The sequence below is a fragment of the Marmota flaviventris genome, chromosome 3 (genome assembly GCF_047511675.1).
Source record: "Marmota flaviventris isolate mMarFla1 chromosome 3, mMarFla1.hap1, whole genome shotgun sequence".
Lineage (NCBI taxonomy): Eukaryota > Metazoa > Chordata > Mammalia > Rodentia > Sciuridae > Marmota > Marmota flaviventris.
This window is the reverse complement of record NC_092500.1, coordinates 170,978,911-171,006,594: the sequence shown is the minus strand read 5'-3', so window position 1 is coordinate 171,006,594 and position 27,684 is coordinate 170,978,911. Positions and strand designations below refer to the sequence as shown.

General features: G+C 35.4%; 1 protein-coding gene across 13 annotated transcripts in view; it reads right to left on the bottom strand.

Moving 5' to 3' along the window:
• The window catches only part of Hmbox1 (homeobox containing 1), a 164,841-nt gene that overhangs the window by 49,116 nt on the left and 88,041 nt on the right, over positions 1-27,684 (bottom strand). For all 13 annotated transcript variants that reach the window (XR_004618588.2, XR_003581527.3, XM_071610620.1 and 10 more), the window contains one exon: positions 9,129-9,239. Coding sequence is in view for 11 of the 13 variants with exons in the window: in XM_071610620.1 (XP_071466721.1) it covers positions 9,129-9,239 (111 nt within the window). In the remaining 2 variants the exon portion in view is untranslated. The remainder of the gene's footprint in view (positions 1-9,128; positions 9,240-27,684) is intronic.

Here is a 27,684-nt window from a genome sequence, read left to right as displayed (position 1 = left end):
AAAAAAATAAATAAATGCTGGATGGTAAGCCCCCTGAAGAACTACAGTCTCTGCCTAATGGGCACTAAGAAACTGGGGGCTAGAATATCCATGAAAGTGGATCATCCATTCCCAATGACTGTAGCCATGGTTGACAGCTTGCCTGCAACCTCTTGAGAATCCTGTGCCTGAACCACCCAGTTCGGCTACTCCTGTTTCCTGATCTACAGAAACTAAGAAAACAAATATTTTTTTTTGTTAAGCTGATAAATCATAGGTACTCTGTGTATAATAATAGATAATACAAATCATCATAACCATATCCAGTTGTTTATTTCCCTACATCCCTCAACACACTGAATATTATGCATATTATTTATTCAAATGTCTACATTTGACAGCAAAAAAAAAAAGTCTCTTTAAGACACAGATTTCACTACTTATAAGAGTGAGCATCTTTTCCTGTTTTCTGACTAGTACATATCTTGTGTCTCTTTTTCTTTTGGATAATTCATCTTATTGGTATGCAAAAACCACATAAGTTGGTAGTTAATATAGATGACAATTATTTTCTCTAGTTTGTTATTTGTCTTTTATCTTTACTTACTGTATACTTTGTGACTTTAATTTTTATGCAGTCAAATCTGTCATTCTTTTCTGTTGTGGCCAATAGATTTGAATATCATCTGAATATTTTTATAGTTGTGTGTGGCAGCCCTTAGTACATATACAATGGCTTATCATATGTGATGTAAATACTTTTTTTCTCAAGTGATCTGTGTGTCATCATACAATGCTTTAGAGAGTCATGGCTTAAAGAGCTGGCAAACTAGGGCCCACTACCTGTTTTTTAAATAAAGTTTTACTCAAATATGGTCAAGTTTGCTCATTTAAACATTGTCGATGGCTGTTTTTGCATTGTAACAGCAGATCTGTGCAGCTGTCAAAGAGATCACAGGGCCCTAAAGCCTAAAATGTCTATAATCTGGCCCTTTTCAGGAATTTTGCTGACCACTGGCTTACCCACATTCTTGGCCTATCTACTCTGAAACAAAACTGAAATCCTTTTTAACAGCTCAGGAAAAAGGGATCCCTTTTTCTGTCAAAATAACCTGGAGATTTGGTTAGGTCTAATTCAAAGTTAAAGTTTAAAAATAAAAAGAAATAGGGAAGGCTGGGGCTGTGGCTCAGTGGTAGAGCACCTGGTGCATGTGTGAGGCGCTGGGTTCAATCCCCAGCACCACATAAAAATAAATAAATAAATTGTGCCCATCTACAACTAAATTAATTAATTAATTAATTAATTAATTAAAAGGAATTAGGGAGCTGGAGGGTTTCAAAGTCTTGATTTTGTTACTTTTCCTAAAGCAAGCAGGGACTAAAAACATAGTAAGAGCTTTGGAATCTACCTAATTAATATTTTATTCTGCAGCTAGACCCAAACAGTTGAAAACAGCCATGCTGGTCAAGCTGGAGGCAGAAAGAGACTGGATAAGGCAATGGGTCCTCTCAGTCCAAGGCCTGGCTTTGGCAAAGGTTTAGAGTGTTAGAGGGTGATGAGAGGGGCATAACCAGTGAATTCTGACTGGAAGGCTATATCCGAAATTGTGGCATGCTCTCTTAGGTAAGCAGAAAGGGAGATGCATACTAACAGAATGAAGAACTCAAAAAATCTTAGCTTAATCCACAGGTTGAAGGAAAAAAGCCAATAATAATGGTTCTTTCTTGGTACTGGAGTTTTATTGTTAATATTATTAAGCTTTAAAAATAATTTTCTGTGTAATCTAGATTTTCCATAAGAAGGAAATTTAAATAAAATAAAATTAGTAAGGAAAAGGAAAGAGGGAGAGAGGAAAAGAGGGAGGTGAGAAGTAATTCTGATTACTTTGAAAAGAAATTAAGATGATTTATACACAGAAGGTAGAAACTGAATAATCTCGAACTTGTAAGCACACTGCTTTTTAAGATTTTTGCCCCCTGCTCCATTTCTTTTTTAATGTAGCAGATCTTAAAAATAGTAAAAGAAGCACTCTGGAAACACTCCAATAAACACAAAGTTTCTTCTAGAAATCCTTGCTTATCTTTCTTTGGTTAAAATAGAGAACAATGAATAATCCCAGAATGGGTTAACCCAAAAACGACAAAACAAAACAAAACAAAAACCCACAAAACAAAAACTAGACTGTAGGAACAGTGAAAATAAGCCCAAGACTCCCATGGAGTAAAGAGAGGAGTTGTGAACTGGCTGAAGGGCCTTGAAATAAAAGTGTGCTACCTATTTCTTTACATGTTATATCTGAATTCCCATTACAACAAAATTATGCACTTTCATCTACCAAATCTAAAACCATCACAAAAAAGCCTTTTCATAATTTTCTGACAGATTTTAAAAATTTTAGTAAATGTTTTCTTTGTTTATCTTATCTTAAACTATTTTATCTCACTTATCAGAGTTCTATCTGGATATACCTTTACCAATCTGCTAATGAAGGGTGACAAACACGCCATTACTGCTCCATCCATAGGAACTACTTCTTCCCAAGGTAATTCTTATCTTCTCCCATATCACATAAATGTGTCCAGGAGCTCTGACATTCCACATGTGAAGGAGTTGACATTTCTTCTGGTTTCCACATTTACTTCATATGCTTGTGGAATCAGCCCCTTGGCAAACTTTTTCTGTTTAGATGTATGCAAATCAGAGCCATGAGCCAAGAGGTACTCCACAAGCCCTGTCTGCTGTAGTAATGTTTAAATTAGACAAGAGAAGACTATTGTGCTTAATTTTGGTATAAGGAGGCTTTCGACGTCACCTACACTGAATTTAGTACTTGCTTCTTTTAAAAATTGGCATTTTCTTATAAATGTTTTCATAAGAAACAGATAAAATCCATCTGATTAGTTTCTATCAGCCTATTTTATATATAAACCTTGGCAGGGTTTGGGTTATGCTGGGAAATTCTCATGACAGGCAGGTCTGTTTATCAGAGAATTACACTGTACTTATATAGTTATTGGATTATCAGTAAAAATAACCGAAATTCCAATCTGTTCTTTTTCTTGCTGAAGCCTCATAAAGAGGACCTTAAAAGAAAATCCAAATGTATCCAGAGTGAAGTGGTTGAAAAATAGAACTTCACCCACAGTATACAAACAGAAAAGCTTTAAGGCCAAAAAAGAGGCACACAGTACACAAACATTTTTTTCTAAATGCTTAAATTTATAGAAGCAAAGAGGAAAGGTAGTTTTTTTGTTTTGTGATTTTTAATTTTGCATTTTTTCCTCATAATAAGTGCAAAGGAATTATACTATTTACATTTCCCCCATGAGCTGTCTTAGCTTGGACAGAAAAAAAATTATGACATAAAAGAATTACCTATTAATAAAAACCACTGACATCTTATTTTCAATCGAACTGCTTTTTAAAAGCATTAGGTCTGAACCATATGAACCTGGGTTCCTTTGTTTTAACTTGAAAATAATAAGGAAGATTTGATTTTTGTTGTTTCCCTCTCTCTCTACATTTTCTTTCATTTTACTTTATATGTATTTTTCAAATGTGCTATACAAGTACATGGTATAAAATGTAGAAAGATAAGAAGAGGCTACTCAGTTAACAGTCTCCCTGCCACCCACTCTGCTCCCGTCCACAGTTCCCACAGAACTGTCCCTAGTACACCATCCCAGAGAGCTTCTACACCTCAGTAAGCTCATACCTGCAAATGTGTTTCCTCTACAAAACATTAATGTACCATATGTTCCATTTTGAATCTTTTTATTTTAACTTCTGAATTTCACATTACCACATATAAATTTAATTCATAAAGTGTTTTTAAAAAAATAGCTCTACAGTTTGATAGCATCCAGTTGTTCAGATACCCCATAATTGAACCAGTTATTAACTAAGGGACATTTTGATGGATTCTAATCATCTCTGTAAATGACTTGCAAAGAATGTGAGGTACTATAAGCAACTATGGACCAGAGAGTGGGTAAGCTAAAATATTCACCCTATTCAAGTTCTCTTTACCCAAACATAACAGTATCTCCCAACTATTCAGAGTAAGAACAAACAATATTATTCTTTAGCTAAAATTAAAGGTTATTTTTTTTAAGAGAGAGAGAGAGAGAGAGAGAGAGAGAGAGAGATTTTTAAAAAATATTTATTTATTTTTTTAGTTTTCAGTGGATACAACATCTTTATTTTTATGTGGTGCTGAGGATCAAACCCAGCGCTCCGCGCATGCCAGGCAAGCACGCTACCACTTGAGCAACATCCCCAGCGTAGAGGTTTTTTTTAAAAAAATATTTTTTTTAAGTTGTTGATGGACCTTTATTTTATTTATTTATATGTGGTGCTGAGAATCGAATCCAGTGCCTCCCATATGCCAGGCAAGCGCTTTACCACTGAGCTATAACCCCAGCCCTAAAGGTTATTTTAAAATCAACAAAACCCTGCATTTATCCAGAAAGAATTATATGTCACATATTATTGCCTACATTAAAAGTGAAAATACATAGAAAAATTTAAATTCCAGTGGCTAATATTCAATTACTTTAGTTTAATAATAAAAACTACAAATTGACAAAAACCTATCCTTGTCTCTTCAGCTACCTCTAAATTATATCCTAGAGAAAAACGTGACTGAAGAGAACCGTATAGATTTGGATTTTAAACAAAATAAATAGAAAGCCCTTTAAAAAGGATAAAGTAATCCAGTTTGTTGCAAAACAAATGTATACAATGAGGGGAACTTACTCTTACAAGGAGGCACCATCTCTGTTAAGAACAAAGATCCTAATCATGGCCTCTTAGTCCTTTCCCATTTTCTCCATTTCAGTGCCTAATTTCCTTCAATTTCCCAAGATTAAATTTACCTTGTTCCAAGGTAAATTTAAACAGGAAGTAAGATTAAAAACAAAACAGAACAATTTTTAAAAACCCAGCTTTAGAAGAACACTATCAGCCCAGTGCTAACACCTGCACTTCTAAAGGAGAATTTCCTCTGTCAACAGTGCTATCAGATTGGTTGGCAACAATGCTGCTGCGCCTGAGAGCTGTACCTTAGTCCTCCTTCCTGTTTCCAGTGAATTAATTATCCCTAGCATACTAGTCTTTGCCTGAGACTGGAAGCCAGCCCTGAAACCTCAGTGTGGGAATTTAGCCTAAACATCTATGATTAGGTCATGTTACTTCTGTATCAAGTGCCAAAAGAATAGGAAAAAACCCTTCTTTTGTGGAGGCTGACTGCCTGGCACAATTGACCTCTAAGTCCTGTCCTCCTAAGTTCTTCATTGCTCGGCCTACACATGCCAGACCACCCTGATAGCTCCTTTGGTAGTCTCCCTGGAGGTCGCCAATTCCTGGTGGTCCCAATCCCTTGTTTAGAATATGACTAGATTCATGACACCACCTGGCACAGTTCCTTGCTTACCTAACTAAACCCTCTCCATCTAACTTGTTCTGCTGTGAATCATGGGAGAAGTGATATCTTTTGGGAAGATTGCTTAGTGTCAAGTTTGAAGTATTGTTTCAACTATATCTGAAAACCGTGCTGATTTTATGTGGTAACTACAAGACACATGACAATTAAGCACTTGAAATGTAGCTGGTTGAAAATAGGTTCTCTAAGTGTAAAATATATACTGAATCAGGAAAAGAAAGAAAGAAGAGAGAAATCTCAAGTTTTAAAAAAATCTCAAGTTTTAAACAAAATGGGACGAGTGGAGGAAGGACTAGAGGGTAGAAAGCAGAGAAGGAAGTGGGAAGTGCTGAGGAGTGATACTGGCCAAATTATATTTTTATATTGTGTGCGTATACAAGTATGTAAAAGAAAAAAAATGTTTAAAAAATAAAAATATTGATTAAATACTGAAATGATCACATACTGGCTATATATGTTATATTATCAAATTTAATTTTCACTATTTATTTTTACTTTTTGAAATGTGGTTACTAGAAAATTTAAAATTACATATACTATTTGCATTATATTTTTCCTAGACTGTGTTTGCCTTGGGTCCTATGACAGTGGCAACAACAGAGTCTATTTTGAGGGCTGGGGTTGTAGCTCAGTGGTAGAGTGTTTGCCTAGCAGTGGGTTTGATCCACAGCACCACATAAAAATAAGTAAATTTTAAAAATTAAAAAAATATATTAAAAAAAGGAGTTAGGATTTGAACCCAAACTGTTCTTTCACCTACTCTGTCTCCCATCCCTGTGCCTCCCTGACCCCACACTAAAAACAACAAAAATGAATCTATTTTGAGAGGTTTGCTTGTGTATGTAGATATTAGAAAATATCTGAAAAATGAAAGCTCTTCTTTATAGAAAAACTCTCAAGCTAATAAATGCTGAAGGAATGATAGATTAGATTATCTCATTTTACAACCTCCACTGGAAGAAGTAATTTAGAAAAGGATCATGAAGGAATGCTAAAACCACCAATAAAAGGCTGTTGCAGAAAAGGATGTTCACCCAGTGGCAGAATGTTGCCCTAGAAGGCTGAGGATGTGTCTCAGTGGTAAAGCACTTGCTTAGCACGCATGAGGCATGGGGTATGGGGTTGAATCCCAAGCACTGCAACAAACAAGAAATGTCACCCTAAAGATTGTTTATAAACTGTAAGATGAAGATCTGATGGTCCCCACCTTAATGAAATGGTCAAGCTTAACATATGGGAAGTGTTATAACTTAACATCACAGACCTTGTGATAAGTGACGAAATGAGGTATCTAAATACTGAGAAAATTTCAAATATACATCAATACAATTTTGTAAGTGAAAATCATACTCATTTTCACCTAATCATTTTACTATACTGACTTCATCATGTATCTTCAATTTCTCTGTCAATCTGTTTTATTTTTTAATGTGTTTCAATATAAATTGCCATCATTAGTACAGCCCTCCCCCCATAATCTATGAAGTACTTTTGACCAAAATATCCAACCTGAATCTAACAAAGTCTTTAATTCTAACTTCCAGTGTATAGGAAATACAGAAGATAAAGAAAAAAGTTATTTAGTGATGAAAATATATAGTTCAGAAAAACTGCAAACTTGAGATATTCTGTGGTTATATGGCTTAAAAAATTTATGCCATAAAAAAGTTTGCCCATGGGCTGGGGATGTGACTCAAGCGGTAATGAGCTTGTCTGGCATGCACGGGGTGCTGGGTTGGATCCTCAGCACCACATAAAAATAAAAATAAAATAAAAACAAAGTTTACCTTCAGTAGATGAATAAATAAAGAAAATGTGGTATATACACACAATGGAGTATTACTCAGCAATAAAAGAGAATAAAATCATGGGATCTGCATGTAAATGGATAAAGTTGGAGAATATAATGCTAAGTGAAGTTAGCCAATCCCAAAAAACCAAATGCCGAATGTTTTCTCTGATATAAGGAGGCTGATTCATAGTGGCGTTGGGAGGGGAAACATAGGAGGATTAGACAGAAGAACTCTAGAAGGGCAAAAGGGTGGGTGGAAGGGGAGAGGAGGGGGCATGGGGGTAGAAAAGATGGTGGAAGGAGATGGATACCATTACCCTAAATATATGTATGAAGACACAAATCGTGTGACTGTACTTTATGTACAACCAAAGATATGAAAAACTGTGCTCTATATGGGTAATATGAATTGTAATGCATTCCACTGTCATATACAACAAGTTAGAATTAAAAAATCAATTAAAAAAAAGTTTGGGTGATTAGAATTAAGAGTCTAAGGAAGCATTCTAACTTTGCTAACCTAAAACAGGTTCTATTTATTAAAAAAAAAAAAAAAAAAGAACTACAAAAGACACTCTCACAACAACTAGAGAGATGTGGCAATGGATTAAATATTAGATAATATGGATTTATTAATTTCCTTAGGTGTGATAATGGAGACTGTGGTTATGTAGGAAAGGACTCTTGCTTTTAGGAGATGAATGCTAAATAGACAAAAATAAATCTTAAAATTTATTTTATAGAGATAAAGCAAATGCAGCGATATATTCTCAACTATATCTAAGAAGAGGTAAAAAGGTGCTTAGTCTTTTAACTTTCCGTTACATCTAAGACACTTCAAACAGAAATTATTGGCAGAATAAATTTTTAAAAATTCATTGCATAGAGATTGATACAGTCTATTCTGTTTTGTACTGTGTGGGTCTTCTGGATTGAGAATGTAATCTTTGGAGAGAAAAATCTTATCACAGATAGACACAAACACACACAAGAATGCTTTAGAGCATTCTTTATTTTCACCTCAAAGCTAGTGCTATTGGTATGCAATATTTCAATGGGTGATTTAGGCTGTGCAAAGGCTTTAGGAAGCAGCATTATGCAAGATAACTAAATCATAATAAGTTTACACTTGAGAGCAGGCTCACTGCTACCAGACTGCACAATGTGTGGATTGAGACAGTCGGTCCCATGACTTCATATTTTACTTTATATATCACTTGATAAAAGTATCTTGCCTATTCTTGCTCCAAACACAAGGTTATGTGATCTTCTTTTTCCTTAAGATTCATTCAGCTTTCCAACCTACTGCTGCTCCTGGGAGTCATCAGAGCAGTTTCATCTTAAAAATCCAAAGATATATTCATTACCCAGAAGTCATTAGAACTAGAAACAGAAAATCATTAACAGAGATCACTGGATATAATACAGTGATTATTTTTACTGTATTAATTTTTACTATATTACTATAAATTTTAAGATTTATTAAAAATAAATACAAATATTAAATTGATATTACAAATTAAAACACAATTTTCCAAAAATAATAAAATATGTGCAATTTTATATGTATACTTATGGTCGGGAAAAAGGAAACCAGCCACTGACACTCCTGATCATTCTTTTAAACTATGGCTGCTAGGTTAACATATAAGCTGGAAGCGAAGAGGTAGCTTAGAGGAGGGTATGAACAAGACTAGAAAATATTAGACAATAGACTAAAAAGTATTACAGTCAGGGCTTAGATTTTACAGTTAAAAGTATATGGTTGTTTTTTTTTTGGGGGGGCAGTGAATAAAAGAACAACAGTAAAGTAGGAAACTACCTTACTGAACGAATTAACACTTGGATTCAGTGAAATAATTCATACATTTGCCTTGCTTCAGATGAAGTAAGCACAAGGAAATGATATTTACCAGGGTTTGTCTTCTCAAGTTGATACCATCGGTAAAATGCTCTTTTCTTTTGTTCACTCAGGTCTGATCCCTGCTGCAGCAGCCAATGAGAGATCCGGCTCTGACTGATACCTATGTAGAGAGAAAAACAGCTTTTGTGGGGGGCAGTGAAACAATAGTGAAGCTACTGAGGGTTCTGGTCACTGGGAGCTTTATTCTTAAGTGACTCTGTCAGGAGGCTGAAACTTGAGCAGAGTCCTTAACAGTGGGCTCCACTGCACTGGCTAGAACATACTCAGAAATTATCTACTAAAGGTTAAAAAGCATTTTATTAGCCTAGACTTCACAGTGGCCCTCTAAAATTTATTTTCAAACCAGGTCCATAAAATATGAAATAAATGAAGAGATTTCTATGTTCCAGTTATTTGTCAGAAATTGATTACATTTGGGTGCCCTCCACCCACCTCTGGTTTAAAACTTTTAACAGATTCTGAATGGGGAAAAAAAAAATCAAGTCAGCAAGTTTTCCCATTTATTATTGATACTCGTAAAAAGATTTAGGTGCAGGGAAAGGAGAAGTCACTGAAAATACTGTCTTCAATAAGGTTTTTGGCTTATTTGTTAATTCATTTAGGCATTTTTAGACTCATTACCATTAGCATAAAGAAGTAAGAATTGGCAGACTTTTAGACTTATGCTGAAATATGACCTCTGAAGAAACCTCACTAGCTAAAAATGTTCTTCAAGCACATATAATTTCCCCAAATAAAGGAACAGAATATAGAAAAAATAGTTTTCTGCTATCACCAGGAAATGCTTGACAGCAATTAGTTAGAAATGTGAAAAAAACTCCACATCTGAAAGTAAAAAAGCACATCTGAACCTTACTAGTATGAGAATTATATGCTTATTCTGGTTATAACTAGCAAAAGGAAAGAAAATAAGGAAAGACAAAACTATATTACCTAAACTGGCCTTGAACTTACAATCCTCATATGTTAGCAAAAATTATGGACATGGAGCATATGAATCTCTGCATGTAGGGTAAAATAAGAGCCATTTGGGGAAATATTTGGACAGTATCCTAATGCTCAGTTTGTACAAGATATGCCGAACAATGCGTTTCCTAGAAATGCCCACAGAAATGTACACCTATGCAATAGAAGTATGTTCAAAAGATGAGAAGGCTCATATATGAGCATTATCTATAATAGTCCCGATTCAGAAAAACTACATATCAATCAACAGTAGAAGGCATAAATTGTGACATACATGCATTTGACTTCTATATTAAATAGAAAAATGATAAACTACTGCTATCTGTAACCACACAAAGAAACCTCACAAAAATAATATTGACCATAAAAAGTTAGACTCATACACAAAAACCCCATAGGCAACCAGGATTAAACTTATAAAAAGTAATATAAAACAAAACAAACAAAAGCACACAACTAAGCTACAGAGATGATGGCCATCAGAATAATACTGGTTACCAATACAGATGCCTGGAGGCAGGATGAGGAAGGTTAGTATGTGCCCAACAGTGCTCTTTAACTTATCTGGAGTTGTGGTTATGTGGGTGCCTTCACTTGTTAAAAGTTATTAACCTGGACCCTATTCTATATATATGTATTTAAATTTTAAAGAAGTTTCCCCAAAAAGTTTAAAAAATTTTATATAGTTTCAAAAACTAAATTAAGTGGATATATATTAATATGGAAAAGCTGCTCATGATATAAATAAAAAACTACACTTTTATGGATATATAATTTTATGTAATCTATATTCTATTTGGTATAGTAACAAATATGCAAAAATATTTGTATTTGGTATTCTTGTATTTGCATATTTATAACCAAATATGCACAAAAATTTAAAGTTGTTAAATTTTCTAACACTCCTACCTCTATATTGCTTTCATAACCTTTTCCTAAATATGCATTCATTTAATCTTTAGCTTTTCACCCTAAATACTACATACTTGATTGTTTTATAAAGATTGCAATTAAGTTAAAAGAGTTACAAAAAGAAGTTAATTTCTGCCTTTCTTATCCAATTCTACTCTTTTAGGTAAGCAATGTAAACTATTTAAAAATATATTATTCTTCAATTTTCTACATGTGTAATTACCAATTTAACAAAACAAAGGGAAAAAGAAGGTTAATGTAGAGCAGCTTCCTATCTCAGCTTTTGTATGAGGAGAAAACAAAGAATTTCCCTATAAACTTATCTCAGTTTTATATAACAAGTGTAGAAAATGAACTGTAAAGCAGGCGGTTTTTCCAAAAGAGACCCTGCAACTTTCCTTTAACTCATGTCTGTGAGACTGGTTCGGAACTTCAGTAGAACTTGATATTCTGAGTTTCTTCAGCTTCTCTTTACCAGAAGCTTTGCTATAGCAGATATTTCCCTGACTTACCTGCTTCTTCCCATTGCTGAAGAAAATCTCATTTTACCTCCTCAAATCCTTTTCCTTTCTACCTTTTACAGAGCAGAAAAATTTTATATATAATCTGTGTACATTGACTCAAATTAACCCTCGCTTATTTTTTCTTCCAGTAAGAAAATAATCCCATTGTATTCACAAGAGGAAAACACTTTTATGCAAGCAACACTCACATTATTTTCGGAGTTAAACTCCTTTTCCAGTTCTACAAATACCAGACTCCCTTCCACTAGAGGGCTCTCCACCATAATCCATTCTCAAAGTGTAATACTATATTATAAATTTAATGTTTCATTTTTCTCTCACTTCCTGTGGAGTGTGACACAACTGACCATTCACATCATCTTCACTCTCGGAATACTGATGCATCCCCTCCAAGGCAACTTGTCAGTGGCTTCAGGTGCTGTTCTGCTGGCTCCCCCATGGGCCCCAGGGTTCCTGCTTTAAGCATCTTCTCTCACTCTATACATTATTCCTTTGGTTATTGCAATTATCAACAATTATAATTTTAAAATGTCATCTTAATATGTTCTGAATAACTTGAATTCTTTCATGTTCTGTTTTCATTCATTTCAAATTATTTTCTAATTTCCCTGTGATTTCTTCTTTAATGCACTGTTAATTAACAATATTTTCTATGTTTGTGAATACCTCAAATTTTCTTGTTATTAATTTGTGATTTCTTATTAATTTCAGAGAATGAGCTTTGTATCATTTTAACCTAATCTTATTACTTTTTCATGCAATATCTGAATTTTTAGGACATTTTAAAATTACTTTTCCCTTACTTTGAGCTGTAAAGATTTTTATATTTTGGATGCTGTATTTTACTATTTATAAGTCCATGCTTTATCTATATTATTTATTTGATCACTTAATTTCATTTTTCTATTTGGTGCAAGATAAGTGTCAACGAATTTTGGTTTTGTTGTTGTTGCTGTTTAATATGGAAGTCCAATTCTTTTAGCATAGCATCAGTTGTTGGAAAGTCCTTTACCCATTGGATTACCTTGGCACCCTTGCTTAACATCAATCCATGTATGTGTGGGTCAATTTTTGAATTCAGTATTCTGTGCCATTTTTTTCTACATGTGCATTTTTATGCCAATATTACAGTGCCTTCATTAATGTTAGTTTATGTAAATTTTAAATCAGAAAATAAAGAAATGCACATTGGAAAAAAACAATTAAAAAAAGTTCACCATAAAATGAAATTTTAAAAGTCATACCAAAGACGTTCTGGGGACCAGACCTATTGTTTCAAACCATCTTATAGATAGCTTCAATGAGAATTTCCCATAGGTCCTCAATACAGTAAATTTAATCCATTATCTTTTTTTCTTATTTTGGTACCAGGCATTGAACTCGGGGCACTCAACACTGAGCCACATCCTCACCCCTATTTTGTATTTTTTTAGAGGCAAGGTATCACTCAGTTGCTTAATACCTTGCCATTGCTGAGGCTGGCTTTGAACTCTCAATCCTCCTGTCTCAGTCTCACAAACCACTGGGATTACAGGCATGCACAACTGGGCCTGGCTTAATCCATTATCTTAATTCTTAATCTGCTCTTCTTCCTGTGTTCCCAGTGAAACTGATCTTCATTCTTCTCCTTAACTCTTACTCTGCTTACTAAATCTAATCACTCTTTTTCCTAAAATTCTCTGTGTTCTTTCCAATCTTCATTCCTGCAGTTTGGAATTTTAGCCTCTCTTTCCTAGAAAGATGCAATAATGTTGATGAAAAGAACAAATCACATATGAAGCATGTAATTAGCTCCTTTTTAATCAGTAGATAATTTCAGTTTAAGAAGAAAAACATTCTTCTTCAAGAAATTTTCTACTTGAGAACTGCCATTACCTCTATTATAATTTATATTCTGTACTGCAACCAAAGTTACATTTAAAATATTTAAGTTAAAACACAATGTCTGCCAGGTACAGTGGTGCACACCTGTAATCCCAGCAACATGGGAGGCTGAGGCAGGAGGATCTCTATTTCAAGGCCATTCTGGGAAACTTAGCAAGACCCAGTCTCAAAATAAAAAATGAAAAGGGGTAGGATGTGATTCAGTGGTAAAAACCACTGCTGGGTTCAATCCCTAGTACTAAATATATAAACAAACACACAAGAAACTATAAAAATTCAAGTAAGTCACAAACTTACAGGAAAAAATGTTCTCTCCCCCTCCTATTAATATTCCCTATCCTACAGGTATCCTTATTTATTGGTGTAAATCCACCAATACTTTCCCCATGATGGAATACATAAACATACATGTATATACTCACTTGCACACATACACACACACACACACACACTTTTTTTTAAAAAAACATACATTTGGAGTTATATACACAATAAATAAGTAACTTCCTTTTATAATGTCCTAGAATTTTCTCATGTGATAAATTATACATCTCATTTTAATGGCCACATAACAGTTTATACATTCATTGATTAAAATACTTAATCTAAAATGACCATGGTGGCTCATTCCTAAATAATCTCAGCTACTTGGAACCTGAAGCAGGAGGATCTCAAGTTTGAAGTCAGATTCAGCAATTTAGCAAGAACCTGTCTCAAAATAAAATAAAAGGAGCTGGAGATGTAGCCCAGGGGTTGAGTGCTTGCCTTAGCATGCACAAGGCCCCCAGTTTAATCCACAGTAACACCCAGCATGGGAGCATGTGTGTGCGGGTACACGCATGCATGTCCACACAATCTGTGTTTTACTATTATAAACAATAATACAATGATATTTCTGTGCACGTTCATTCACATGAACAATTATTTCTTTAGGAATGATTTACAAGAATGGAAATTTTGATTCATAGCATGTGAGCATCTTTTAAGCTTGTTACAAGGATATCCACAGAGAAAGTCTTTATTAATTTTACACTCTAACCAACAGTGATGAGATCATGTCATTATTTTCTCCCCATTATAGAATATTATAAAACCTTTAAAAAGATTTTTTTTTTGTAAACATAATACATGTTCAATATTTAAAAACAATTCTTAACAATTCAGAGTAAAGAGGTAAATTTAAGAAAAAGCTAATAACAAAATTCACACCTGGGCTGGGGTTGTAGCTCAGTGGTACAGTGCTTGCCTAGCATGTGTGAGGCACTGGGTTTGATGCTCAGCACCACATGAAAAATAAATAAATAAAATAAAGGTATATAAAAAAATTCACACCTGAATTCTGACCACTCATAAATAAGTATACTCGTTCTAATATCACTATATAGACACAGGAAAGGCAGAAAAAACTACTGAAATGAGATCATACTACAGACAGATTTTAAAATGTAAAAACATAAAACTTACTTTGATAGTAATGAAAGAAACATTTTAAATTAAAGTGAAAATAAAAGACATACTGGACTTCAGCAACAGTTTCTATATGAGAAAGGAAGTTCCACTAAAGCAAGGGCAAAATTAGTTAAAAAAAATTAACGTGATTGGAACACATTATTTTTTTAAACTTCTGGATAGTATCCAGTGGTTCCTGGCTATAAAAACTGAGGAGATGGGCAGACAGCAGTAACCGCCCTCCAAGATATTCCTAATCGGCCTCCAGTCTTCCTACTTCTGAGTAATCCCCTCAAACACTGCAGCAGGAATGGTCTGTATGAACAATAGATTTAGCAGAAATAAAGGTCTGTGCCTTCTGAGGCTAGGACATGAGAGACATTACAGCCTCAACCTTGTGCTTTCTCTTAGATGGTGGTGGTGAGAATACTCAGAACACTCAAGAAGCCCTATGGAGAGATGCATGTGGCAAAGAACTCTTAATAGCCATGCAAGTTAGCTTTCTTTCTTTTCTTTTTTCAAAGTTTTGCAGTACTACAGATTGAACCCAAGAGCACTTTATCCCTGAGCTACATCCCCAGCCTTTTTTATTTTGAGATAGGGTTTCCCTATATTGCCCAGGCTGGTCTTGAATTGTGATCTCCTGTCTTAGCTTCTCAAACCTCTGGGAATACAGATATATGCCATTGCACCTAGCACAAGTAAGCCTTCTTGGAAGAACATCGTCTAACCTCATTTAAACCTCCAGATACCTGCAACCTCTTCAGACACCAAAAAACCCAAACAACCTCCTCTGCTTCTGGATTTCTGAGAACTGAGTGAGAAAATAAAAAAGTTTAAGATGCTAACTTCTGAGATAAATTTTTATGTAGCAATAGATAATGAAGACACCTTACTTCCCTCATCTCTATCATAGCCTTTACACCCAACTCATAAGACATAAAAGACATTTTTACATACTCAACATTTACATTTTTGTTCTGGAGTCATAGTTACCATAGTTGTTCATTCACAGTTCTAGGTTTAAATAGATTCAAGATTTATCATAGAGTTTCCCAGCCTATGTATTTTCTTTTCTAAATCCTGTACTTTGTTTTAAAAATTAAGACATACTTTACAACCAGTAAACTCTGGTGTATAGGTCTGAGTTTTGGCACATGTATGTGTAGATGATCACTTCTCAAATCAATATACAGATTACTTCTATGCCCACTAAAAGATACCACCTGTCACCTTTTTCAGTAAATACCTAAATTCCATATTTTTAATTTAACTCTCAGGGCACAAAATTTTATCATTGAGTAGTGTGGGTTTTTGTTGTTGTTGTTGTTCATTTGTTTTTAAGGTGCTGGGGATCAAACCAACGACCTTGTGCATGCTAGGCAAATGCTCTACCACTGAGCTACACTCCTAGCCCCAATAAAAATACAAGCTTACTGGTACTGGACTCTTCAGTCCTTTTATGCTTGAAATTTCTATATCCCATTTTTAATCTTTCAGGACAATTCTACAGGGGAAAAATGGGGAGAGGGTCAACCTTCCTTCAAAATTTGTTAGAAATGGAGAGATAAGTGAGAATAGTAAAGACCTCGGAAAAGCTACTCCCATAAAAGCAAAGAGAGCAAAAGATGTCTTTCCACAGAAAAACGGGCAAAAATTGTCAGAATCAACTGTTTCAGAACTTTGGAAATCAAAGGCTTGTAACAATCCAAGGATATTATCAAGGAAAATATTTAATTTTGTTAAGAACAAGTATGTTATATTTTTAACTTGATCTCCACCCATGTTCATCACACCAATGCCACAATAGACTTGAAAATCAACATTCCTGAAATCACTATGAAAACCAGGTGTGGCCTAATAGCCACAGAGGAGAGAAAAGCTCTGGAGTTCCCCAAAACACCATTCAAAGGACTGTCATTATTTGACCTGTCTGGCAATTCTCTGGAAATCCCCATTTGCACAGCTTGACTTTAACTGCCCTGACTCAGATGTCACTTGGTGTGAATAGCCTTTTTCTCATGGAAGATGGAAAGTGTTTTGTTGAAAACAATCTGTGACAATTGTTTAACACTGCATTGGCCTGAGATAACAACTGAGATAATGAGATAAAAATATCTTAAAGGAAAAGCTGAGTAATGAGCTGGTATCCATGATAGTCTTCAAAAAGCTGTGACACATTCCTAGGCAACTAGAAGGCCACACACATGAATAGAGCTGTGCACATGCCTACTACTACGGGAATGATCAGGAAAGATCTTGGAAGATCCCAAGCTTTACTTCAACTACCACAATCTATGATTATGCAATAATTTCTTGGATGTGACACCAAAATCAAAAGCAACACAAAATATGAACTTTATCAAAATAAAATTTTATGTTCTTCAAAGAACAAGATTAAGAATATAAAAAGATAACCCACAGATTGGGAGAAAATATTTGCAAAGCCTGTACCTAATAATGAACTTGTGTCTACAATATTTAATAACTCTTACAATTCAATGTAAAAAATAAACAACCCAATAAAAAATAAAGAATCTGACTAGACATTTCTCCAAAGATGATATAGGAACTGAATAATAAGCACAGGAAAAGATGCTCCACATGGTCATTTCCCTAAGGAAATGCAAATCAAAATTACAAGGTGATAACATTTTCACAAGCACTGGGATAACTATAATAAAGTGTTGGTGAAGATGTGAAGAAACTGGAACCCTTATATATTGGTAAGTGGTTAATAGAATGAAAGTTTTGGCAATTCCTTAAAACATGAAATACAGAATTGCCATATGGCCCAGTGATTACATTCCTGGATATATTTCCCAGAAAATTTACTCACAAAATTTCATAGCATTCTTCACAGTAGATAAATAAAATGTGGCATATCCATATAATAGAATATTACTAGGTGATATAGGTTACAATAGGGATGAACCTGGAAAACATTATGCTAAGTGAAAGGAAGCCAGACACAAAAGTTCCATGTAGCATATGAATATCCACCAATTTGTCTATAGGTAAATTTACACAGACAGGAGGTCAAGTAGTACTTGCCAGGGATTGCGGGTTGGAGGATTGAGTCATGACGAAGGAGGAGTGTGAGATTTCTATATTAAACTGTATCTATACAAAAATGTTCCATTTCTGTTAGTCTACTCTCTTGGACAGTTAACTTTTAAACAAAAGATCGTGGATTGGGTTGGGGTTGTGACTCAGAGCACTTGCCTTACACATGTGAAGCACTTTCACAAACAAGATACTTTTTAGGAAACTTATTTCCTTCTCTAGGTATAAGCAGGTGTTAGTGCTCATCATTTTCCTTTGTTTTGATCCAGAATTCTTTTTTGTACTAGAAATTGAACTTGGGGGGCTTCACTACTGAGCTCCATTCCCAGTCTTTTTTATTTTGAGACAAGGTCTTACTAAGCCACTGAGGGTCTTTCTATGTTGTTGAGACAGAGACTGGCCTTGAACTTGTGATCCTCCTGCTTCAGCCTCCCTACCAGGGGAGATTAAAGGCAAGTGAAATTGCAACTGGCTTGGTCCAGAATTCTTAATTGGTTTTGTCTATTTCAATGGCTACTGCTTCCTTAAAGATAGAGGTTTTCTTTTTTTAAATTATCTTTACTATTTGGGGGGAGTTAGAGGTCAGAAGAGGGTTAGCAATGTTCCTCAATCTTCTAAAGTTTGATATCTGATGAGCAAACAAACACACAAACAAAAAAAACACCCCATTATCTTACAATGAAATTGTTTTATTCTTCTGAGGCTTCAATTTTTCCCTCTTTTTTTCTTTTAGGTACTAAGAATTGAACCCAGGGGAGTTTTGCCACTGAAGTATATTCTTAGCCATTTTTTTAAATTTTATATTTTGAGACAGGATCCCACTAAGTTTCTTAGAGGTTCACTAAGTTGGTGAGGCTGGCCTTAGATTTGGAATCTCTTCTGCTTCAGCCTCTAGAATCACTGGGATTACAAGGAAGGGTACGTCACTGTACCTGGCTTTCTTCATACATTTAATCTTTGAAAATGTTTTGGTTATTTGCTGCTTCATAAAAACTTGTAAGAGTTCTTTTGATATATCATAGATACCAAGCTTTTGCTCTATATGATGCAAATAACTTTCAGTGTGAATCTTGTCTAGAGTGCTCTTTTAGATATATACTTAAAATTTTTATACAATTAAATCCATCCAATTTTATCTTTTGGCAGGGAGGCTTTCCTACCTCAAATAAAAATAGTCAATAATTTCTTCTAATATAGTGTAGGATTTTCAGCATGTATGCAGAAACTAATTTCTTCTTCTGGTTTGATGTTACAATCTATTTTATTTGTTCATTTTCAAACAAATAATACGTGAGAAAACATTATTTCCTTACAGATTTAAAATGCTTTCTTTATTTAAGTTGAATTTCCTTTCAAGGATCTATTATTGAGCTCTGTTCTGTATAACTGATACATTCATCTATCTGACAACATGACTCTGTAGTACTTTAACCAAACAGTGTATTTTACTATCTGGTAGGGAAAATTTGCTCAAACTGTTTTTCCCAATCCTTAAAGAATTTTATTCCACCCCCAGCCCCACTTTTCTTTTCTGTATTTTTAGTACCAAGGATTGAACTCGGGGCACTCAAGCATTGAGCCACATCCCCAGCCCTTTTTGTATTTTATTTAGAGACAGGGTCTCACTGAGTTGCTTAGGGCCTGGCTAAGTTGCTGAGGCTGGCTTTGAATTTGTGATCTTCCTGCCTCAGCTTACCGAGCTGCTAGGATTACAGGCTTACACCACCTTGCTTGGCAATACCCCCCCACTTTTTATTAGTTGTATACACTGATGGGATTTGTTGTTACATATTCTCACATGCACACAATATAACAATATAATTTGGCCAATATCCCTGACCAGCATGTCCTCCTTCCTTCCCTGCCGCTTACCCCTTGGATCCTTTCCTCTATTGATCTCCCTTTGATATCCATGAGATTCACTCCCACCTTTATTTTCCTTTTTTCTCTCTAGCTTCTACATATGAGAGAAAAACATACATACCCCTTAACCTTCAGACTTTGACTTATTTCACTTAATATGATGGTCTCTAATTCCACCCATTTCCCTGTAAATGCCATAATATCATTTTTCTTTACGGCTGAATAAAAGTGTATATATATATATGTGTGTGTGTGCATACACATTTTCTTTCTTTCTTTTTAAAAAAAATTTTGTTGTGGGCTGGGGATGTGGCTCAAGCGGTATTGTACTTGCCTGGCGAGCGTGCGGCCCGGGTTTGATCCTCAGCACCACATACAAAGATGTTGTGTCCTCCGAGAACTAAAAAACAAATATTAAAAAAATTCTCTCTCTTTAAAAAATAAAAATTAAAAAAAAAAATTTTGTTGTGGTTTTAGATGGACAGAAAGCCTTTATTTTATTATAGGACAGAAAGCCCTACCATGTTTTCTTTATCCATTCATCCATAGATGGGTACCTAGACTGCCTCTATAGTTTGACTATTGTGAAGTGTATTGTTATAAACATGTGTCACTCTATTAAAATGACTCTAATTCTTATGGTCTTTTGAGGAGCCTCCATACTGATTTCCATAATAGTTGGACTAATTTTCAGTCCCACCAAAGTGTAAAAGTGTTCCTTTTCTCCACATCCTCTCAAGTATTACTTGAATTCTTGATGACTGCCATTCCGACTAGTGTCAGATGAAATCTGAGTTTAGTTTTGATTTGCATTTTCGTGATTGCTAATAATGTTGAGCATTTTTTTCATGTATTTGTTGGCCACTTGTATTTCTTCATAATTTTCTATTTAATTCATTTGCCCATTTATTAATAGGGTTAATTGGTGTAAAGTTTTTCTTTTTAGCTCTTTATATATTCTAGATATTAATCCACTACTGGAAGAGTAGCTAGTGAAAATTTTCTCCTATGGGTTCTCGCTTCACATTCCTGTTTCCTTTGCTGTGCAGAAGCTTTTTAATTCGATACTGTCCCATTTATTTATTCTTAGCATTATTTCCTGAGCTCTATGGAGTCCTACTGAGAAAGTTGTTGCCTTTGTCTAAAAGCTGGAGTGTTGACTCTATGTTTTCTTCTAAAAGTTGCATAGTTTCTGGTCTAATTCTAAGATCTTTGACTCATTTTAAATTGATTTTTGTACAGGGTAAGAGAGAAACGTCAGAGATAAAGGTAAGAGATAAAGGGGTTGTTTCTTTCTTCTACAGTTATCCCAGCGCCATTTGTTAAAAAGGCTATCTTTTCTCCAGTACAGCACAATGGTGACTTCAATGGAATCTGTCCAGGGTAGAAAAATTTTTTAGACATTTATTTAATAACTTATCCAAAGTTAAAAAACTAGTAATTAAATTCTGAAATCAGACTTTAAATCCAGATAGTCCACTGTCAAAGTCATGCTCCTGCCACCATACTGTACTTCCTTTCTATACTGAATTTCTATGTTAAGAAAAACTGGTTTTGCAACAAAACAAGTAACAACCAGGTGCAGAAGATGGGAAAATGAGTCAAATCTCCTTTAGTCTCGGTTTTCTCATCTGTAACTGGGAAGTTAACACCTGCTTCTCAAATATACAAACCAGTTAGCACAGCATCTAGCACTTAGTTAAGTGTTAAATAAATTACAGCCAAAAATAAAACCCCTCTTAAAAAAAAGCTTAGCTTAGAGGGTGCACACAAGAACAAAACAGAGCCACTGGCTACCTATAACTCACTTCCAAGGCTACACACTATTCTGCTAGGAACCCAGCATAATGTTGAAGCTAAGTCAGACTGAAAAAATGTGGCCAAACAATGGTTTAAGAAATATTCTTCATATTTAATATTATTAGGTCTATTAATTATTTTAACACACAGCCCTCAGCCCTCAAATGTTTCAGGGACATTCTTCATCTTCTGGAAAAATAAGACAAACTGGAATAAAATGTCCTACAAAAACTACTTTGCAATGGAGGGTTTCTAAGGACCAAGCAAAATAGTAAAATTTAACTTGAGGGTACTTTTATAATATTAAATGCTTTTATATAAGCTCCCTCCCACCAAATTGAGCAACTTTAACACTTTATAGGCCTCTCAGGTATGAAGAACCCTAGTGCAGTTTGGTTAATTCAAGCTTCAGTTCCTTACCTAACTAGATTTAGTTAACTATTCGTTATATAATATAGTATTGATAATGATCTGATAGAACAAATTGTTATCTCAGCAGAGTGGTACATGCCTGTAATCCCAGGACAGATCCCAACTTTGAGGCCAGGCTTGGAAGTCACCAGCAAGACCCTGGGTGGGAGGGAAGGAGGGAGGAAGAGGAGAGAAAAGAGAAGAAAAAAAGAGAGAGAAGAGGAAGAATGGACAGACAAGCTGGGGATATAGTTTAATGGTAGAGCACCCCTGGGTTAATCCCTAATACAGCAAAAGGGGGGAAAAAAAGGAAATTATGTGTAGCCACTGATATAAATCCTTCAATTTAAAATCTATCTCTAAGTTAAACAGTAAGAGTTAACAGGATAATTTCTCCTGTTTCAGCCACCCAAATCTCTGGGGATTATAGGCATGCGCCACCATGTGTGATTAAAAGTAAAAACTTTTAAACCACAGAACAGCATCTGTTCTTATTCTACAGAGGGTATAATATGAGAAAATTCCAACATATATTCTGTAAAAACAGGTATAACGTTGACAAATAAAGTCCATCCAAAGAAAATGTGAAAAGGTTTCTTCTAACATAAATGAAAGCATTCAATTTGGAGACAGATACATCTCACATGTAGAAACATGGTAATTTTGTAAATAGATAATAGATAGCCTTCAAGCCAGAGATCTACTTAATTTTGTGTGTGTGTGTGTGTGTGTGTGGTGCTGGGGATTGAATACAGGGCCTTGTACATGTGAGGCAAGCACTCTACTAACTGAGCTATATCCCCAGTCCTGGAGATCTACTTAAAAACTGATAAAATCCACAAGGTAAGAACTGATAAAGATCTTTTTAAATGAGCAAGATGAATTATATGTGATTATTATTATAGAAATTTTCATAGTCTGTTGTTCACGTTCTATTTCTAATTTGGAAAAAAATCCTACTTTTTAATAGCAACTTTATTCATAATTGCCAAAAGTTGAGAGCAACATTATGTCCTCCAGTAGATGAATAAATTGTGGCATACCTAGATAAGGAAATATTCAGCAGTGAAAGGATATGAAAAGGCACAGGGAAGCTTCAAGATATTCCGTGAAAGAAGTCAATCTGAAGCTGTATACCATGACTCCAACTATATGACATTCTAAAGAATTATTAACAATGGTTGTCAGGAGCTGAGGGAGAAGGAGGTATAAATAGGCAGAGCACAGAAAAATTTTAGGGCAGTGAAATTATTCTGTGTGATTCTATAGGACAGATACATGTAATCAGACATTTTATCCAAACTCTACGTAATGTGCAATGCTCCAAAAGGAATCAGATATAAACTATGCACTTCAGTTGACAACAACATGTCAGTATAGGTTCACTGACTGTAACAAATGCACCACTCTGGATGGTGACAGTAGGGAAGGTTTGTATGGGAGGTGGGCAGGGAGTATATAGAGAACCTCTGTACTTTATGTTCATTTTGCTATGAACCTTAATCTACTTTAGAGAAAAAAATATTTTTTAAAGAAGTAAAGTAACACGTTAGTTGGTTATTATTATCTGGTCTGAGTTCTCTGGTTAGAGAAAGGATCAACATATTAATTTTTATATCTCTGTAAAGAAGTTACTATATTACATGTGTAATATTTTCATCCTTCAATTTAAAGATAAATAAAAAAGCAAAGTGATTTGAATATACTTAGGACACTTCTAAAAACAGTTCAGAACTTGAAAACACAAATTCTTACATTTGCGGAACTAGATACAGGTAAGATATCTATCTATTAAATGTACTTCTATTGTAAAAACAATAAAATTTAACAACTAGGAAAGATACCTAGAAACTGCTATAGTCTGAATGCTCAAACTGAAATCCTTACTTGCCTTGACAATGATATGCCATGATCTTGGACTTCCCGGCTCCTGGGACTATGAGAAATAAATTTGTATTCCTAATATGCTACCCAGTTTTGTTATTTTATTATAACTACCAGCTCTACTGGACTAACACAGAAAATATCTGGTCAATGCCCTTTGTTATGGTTTGGATGTGAGGTTTCCCTAAAAAACTCATCTGTGAGGCAATGCAAGAAAGTTCAGAGAAGAAATGATAGGGCTGTGAAAGCCTTATCCTAACAGTGAACTAATTCCTGATGGGATTAACTGAGTGGTAAAACTGGGGGAGGTGGAGCATTGGGAGTGTGGCTTTGGGACATATCTTTTTATCTGGTGAGTGCAGTCTCTTGCTGTCTGTTTTCTGATCATCATGTGAGCCAATTTCCTCTGCCACACTCTTCTGCCATGATATGATGCTCAGCCTCACTTCTAGCCCCATGGAATGGAGCTGGCCTTCTATGTACTAAGACCATTGAAACTGGGAGCCCTTAATAAACTTCGCCTCCTTTACAACTGTCCTGATTGGATGTTTTAGTTACAGCAGCAAAAAAGCTAATATAGAAATTGATATCGAGAAGTGGGGTCCTTGCCGTGACTAACCTGACCATGTGGCTCATAAGTATTTGGAACTTTGAAATTCGCTGGCAGAATTTTGAGATTTGTAGCTGGAGATGCTTGTAAGCAGAGATTAATGGCCAATTTTGGTGGGAGCTCAGAAGAACAGAATGCCAACAGGACCATGGTTAGTGAAGAGAGGGTTCAGAAAATGAGGACTTATTTTTTGGAATTTGGAGTAGAGGCCATTCTTGTTAACTTCTGGCTGAGAAGTTATCTGCATTTTGCCTGTGTCCAGAGACTTTCTGTGAGGCTGATTTTAAAAGCAATGGACTTCTTAATCTGGCAGAAGAAATGTCTAAGCAGCATAGCATCCAAGAAGTGATACAGGTATTGTTGGAGGCTTTTCAGACAAGTTTATATATTCAGGAGCAGAAAGCAAAGCAGAAAGATTTGAAAAACTTGGACTTGAAAATCAAAAGTAAAACTGGCTGCTAAGGGAGTTGCAATTGTTAAAGACATTACAGCAACTAAAGAAATGCTAAAGACTTTGCCCAGAGATGTATGAAAGATACCTTGAGGGGCTGGAGTTGTGGCTCAGTGGTAGCAGCTTGCTTAGAGTGTGAGGCACTGGGTCTCAGCACTGCATATAAATAAATTAATAAAATAAAGGTCCATCAACAACAACAACAAAAAGAAAAGAAAGAAGGAAAGATGGCTTGAGGGCATCTTAGGAGCTGGTAAGATGACACACATCTCAAGCTCAAGGGAGTAAAGGTGAAAATTCTCTTTAGAACAGACCAGCAAGGAATCCTTCTTGCATAAGGGGGGCCTAGGAAGTATTTTCAATGTGCTCAGCCACCCAGACAAGATACTCAGAGGCTGCTTTAGCCAGGGTCCTTGAAGGCTAGGCTACTGTTCAACATGGCAGCAGACCTTGGCATTAACCACGTGGTGCTGGTTCTGCAGGATGCAGGATGCTGGAGTTAGGGGGTCATAGAGGCTTTCACCCAGATTTCAAAGGAAGACCTTGGAAGCCAGGCAAGGTGTAGCAGAGTCAGAGTCCCTGCTGGCACTCCCAAGAAGACAAGCTGTGGAGATTGGAGGAGGAAGCTGAAGCTACAGTGCAGACACCAAGATTAAGGAATGCCAGTAACATGAGACATGGTCCTAGGAAAGCTACAGGAATTGAACAGAGACAAGTCAACAGAAAGGCCACTTGGGAAGCAACCAACAAGGCCACAGGGGCAGAGCTACACAAGTCCTTTGGAGATGACATCATGACAAATGATCCAGATTCCAAACAAAGAACTATAAGACCTGTTTGCCCAGCTGGATTTTGGTCTTGCTTTGGTCCTATCCCTTCTTTCTCTATTGCTATTTTTACAAATGGAAATATCTACTAAGTACCTTTATATATTAGATATTTGTAAATTGCTTTTAATTTTACAGGAGCTCACTATGCAAGATTCTCTTGAGCCTCAGAGAAGACTTTGGACTTGAACTTTGAGCAATCTTGGAACTGTTGAGACTTAGGGGACTCTTGGGAATTAACTAAATGTATTTTGCATTGTCAGATGCATGTGAGCTTTGGGGGTTGAGGTGAAATATTATGGTTTGGATTGAGGTGTTCCCCCAAAACTCATGTGTGAGACAATACAAGAAAGTTCAGAGAAGAATGATTGGGTTGTGAGAGCCTTAACCCAATCAGTGAACAAATCCCTGATGGGATTAACTGAATGGTAATGGAGGAGGTGGGGCACTGGGAGTGTGGCTTGGAGTATATATTTTTATCTGGTGAGTGAAGTCTCTCTCTGCTTTCTGATCATCATGTGAACTCTTTCCCTCTGTCACACTCTTCTATCATGATGTACTCTTCTATCATGTGTTCTGGGCGATCTCGTGCCCTGAGGAATAGAGCCAGCTTTCTATGGACTGAGACCTCTTGAAATCCTAAGTCTCCAAATAAATTTCCTCTTAAAATTGTTCTGGTCAGATCTTTTAGTCATAGCAGTGAAAAAGCTGACTAAAACACCCCTCATCTTTTAAGTATGGAGAATGAGGCTCCCAGTCACAAGGCAATTTAATGGCAGACAAACTAAAACCTTGGTATTTTGTGGCTTTTCCATAATATTACTATGATTTTTAAAAAAATGTGATAAATTTCTTAAAATTCAGAGTTATTGAGTGTTTTTTTCCCTTCTTCCACGTACTTATTTTTTTCCGAAGGACATGAATCCAATTAGTACATTTCTTTGGTGATAAGTACTCATCAAGCTCTGTCCATTCACTCATTTATTCTGTGTGCCTGATTTTTCCCAGGTCATTTTTAAAAATATTATGTTTTCAGAATTCTTAAACAGCCTAAAAAAACATTATACCTTGAAAGTGAATATAGAACACATGTGTTTATTATTAAAGTGAAGGTTATGCTCATTCCCCCACCCCCATTGTCAGTGAGAATTTAGAATCTTGGCCGACCTCTTACAGAGGTAGAAGTCCACCCTCAGTGGGAGCAGCTGTGACTGTGAAGGAAGCTACAAATAACATGCTGGGAATTCAGCAGGCACTGTTATTATATCCTGTTTATACTGTCATTTTTCCTATCAGTAGGATATTATTTATACAGACCCCACCCATGAACTTCTTGTTTATCTTATTATACAAACCTGCCAAATCTATAATAAGAAATTTCTGTACTTGTTTCTGGAACAACACATGTTATAATTTTGTACCTCGCTACACTTTTTAGCATTTTTTTTTTTTTTTGGTTGTTGTTGTTGTTATGCACCATTCGTTCTCATTTTTATCTCAAGGTTGATTTCACATATTAGAGTTGAACTTAAATGACTTAATTTAAGAGAATCTGTTACAGGACAAAATTCCAGAACATCACATTCTAAACTTTATTTTGGGGATAGATTTCATTGTGTAGATGTTCTTTTCAGATAAACTTGACTAATTTGTTTAAAGACAGAAAACTGTGTCTACACACCATTCAGGTGTTCTAGGGAGTAAGCAATGGATGCTGAGGATTCATTTCCCAGGCTCTTTCTATTCTAGGTATGTCAATTATGAGGGTCAGCCTTTATTCAGACTCTTACTAACTTTCTATACTCTTCAGTTAGCAGCTCTGTCCTCGTTTGTTAGCTTGATGGCTTGACAGGCTGGGTAAAAATGTAACATAATAAATAATATAGTAGAAACAAAAG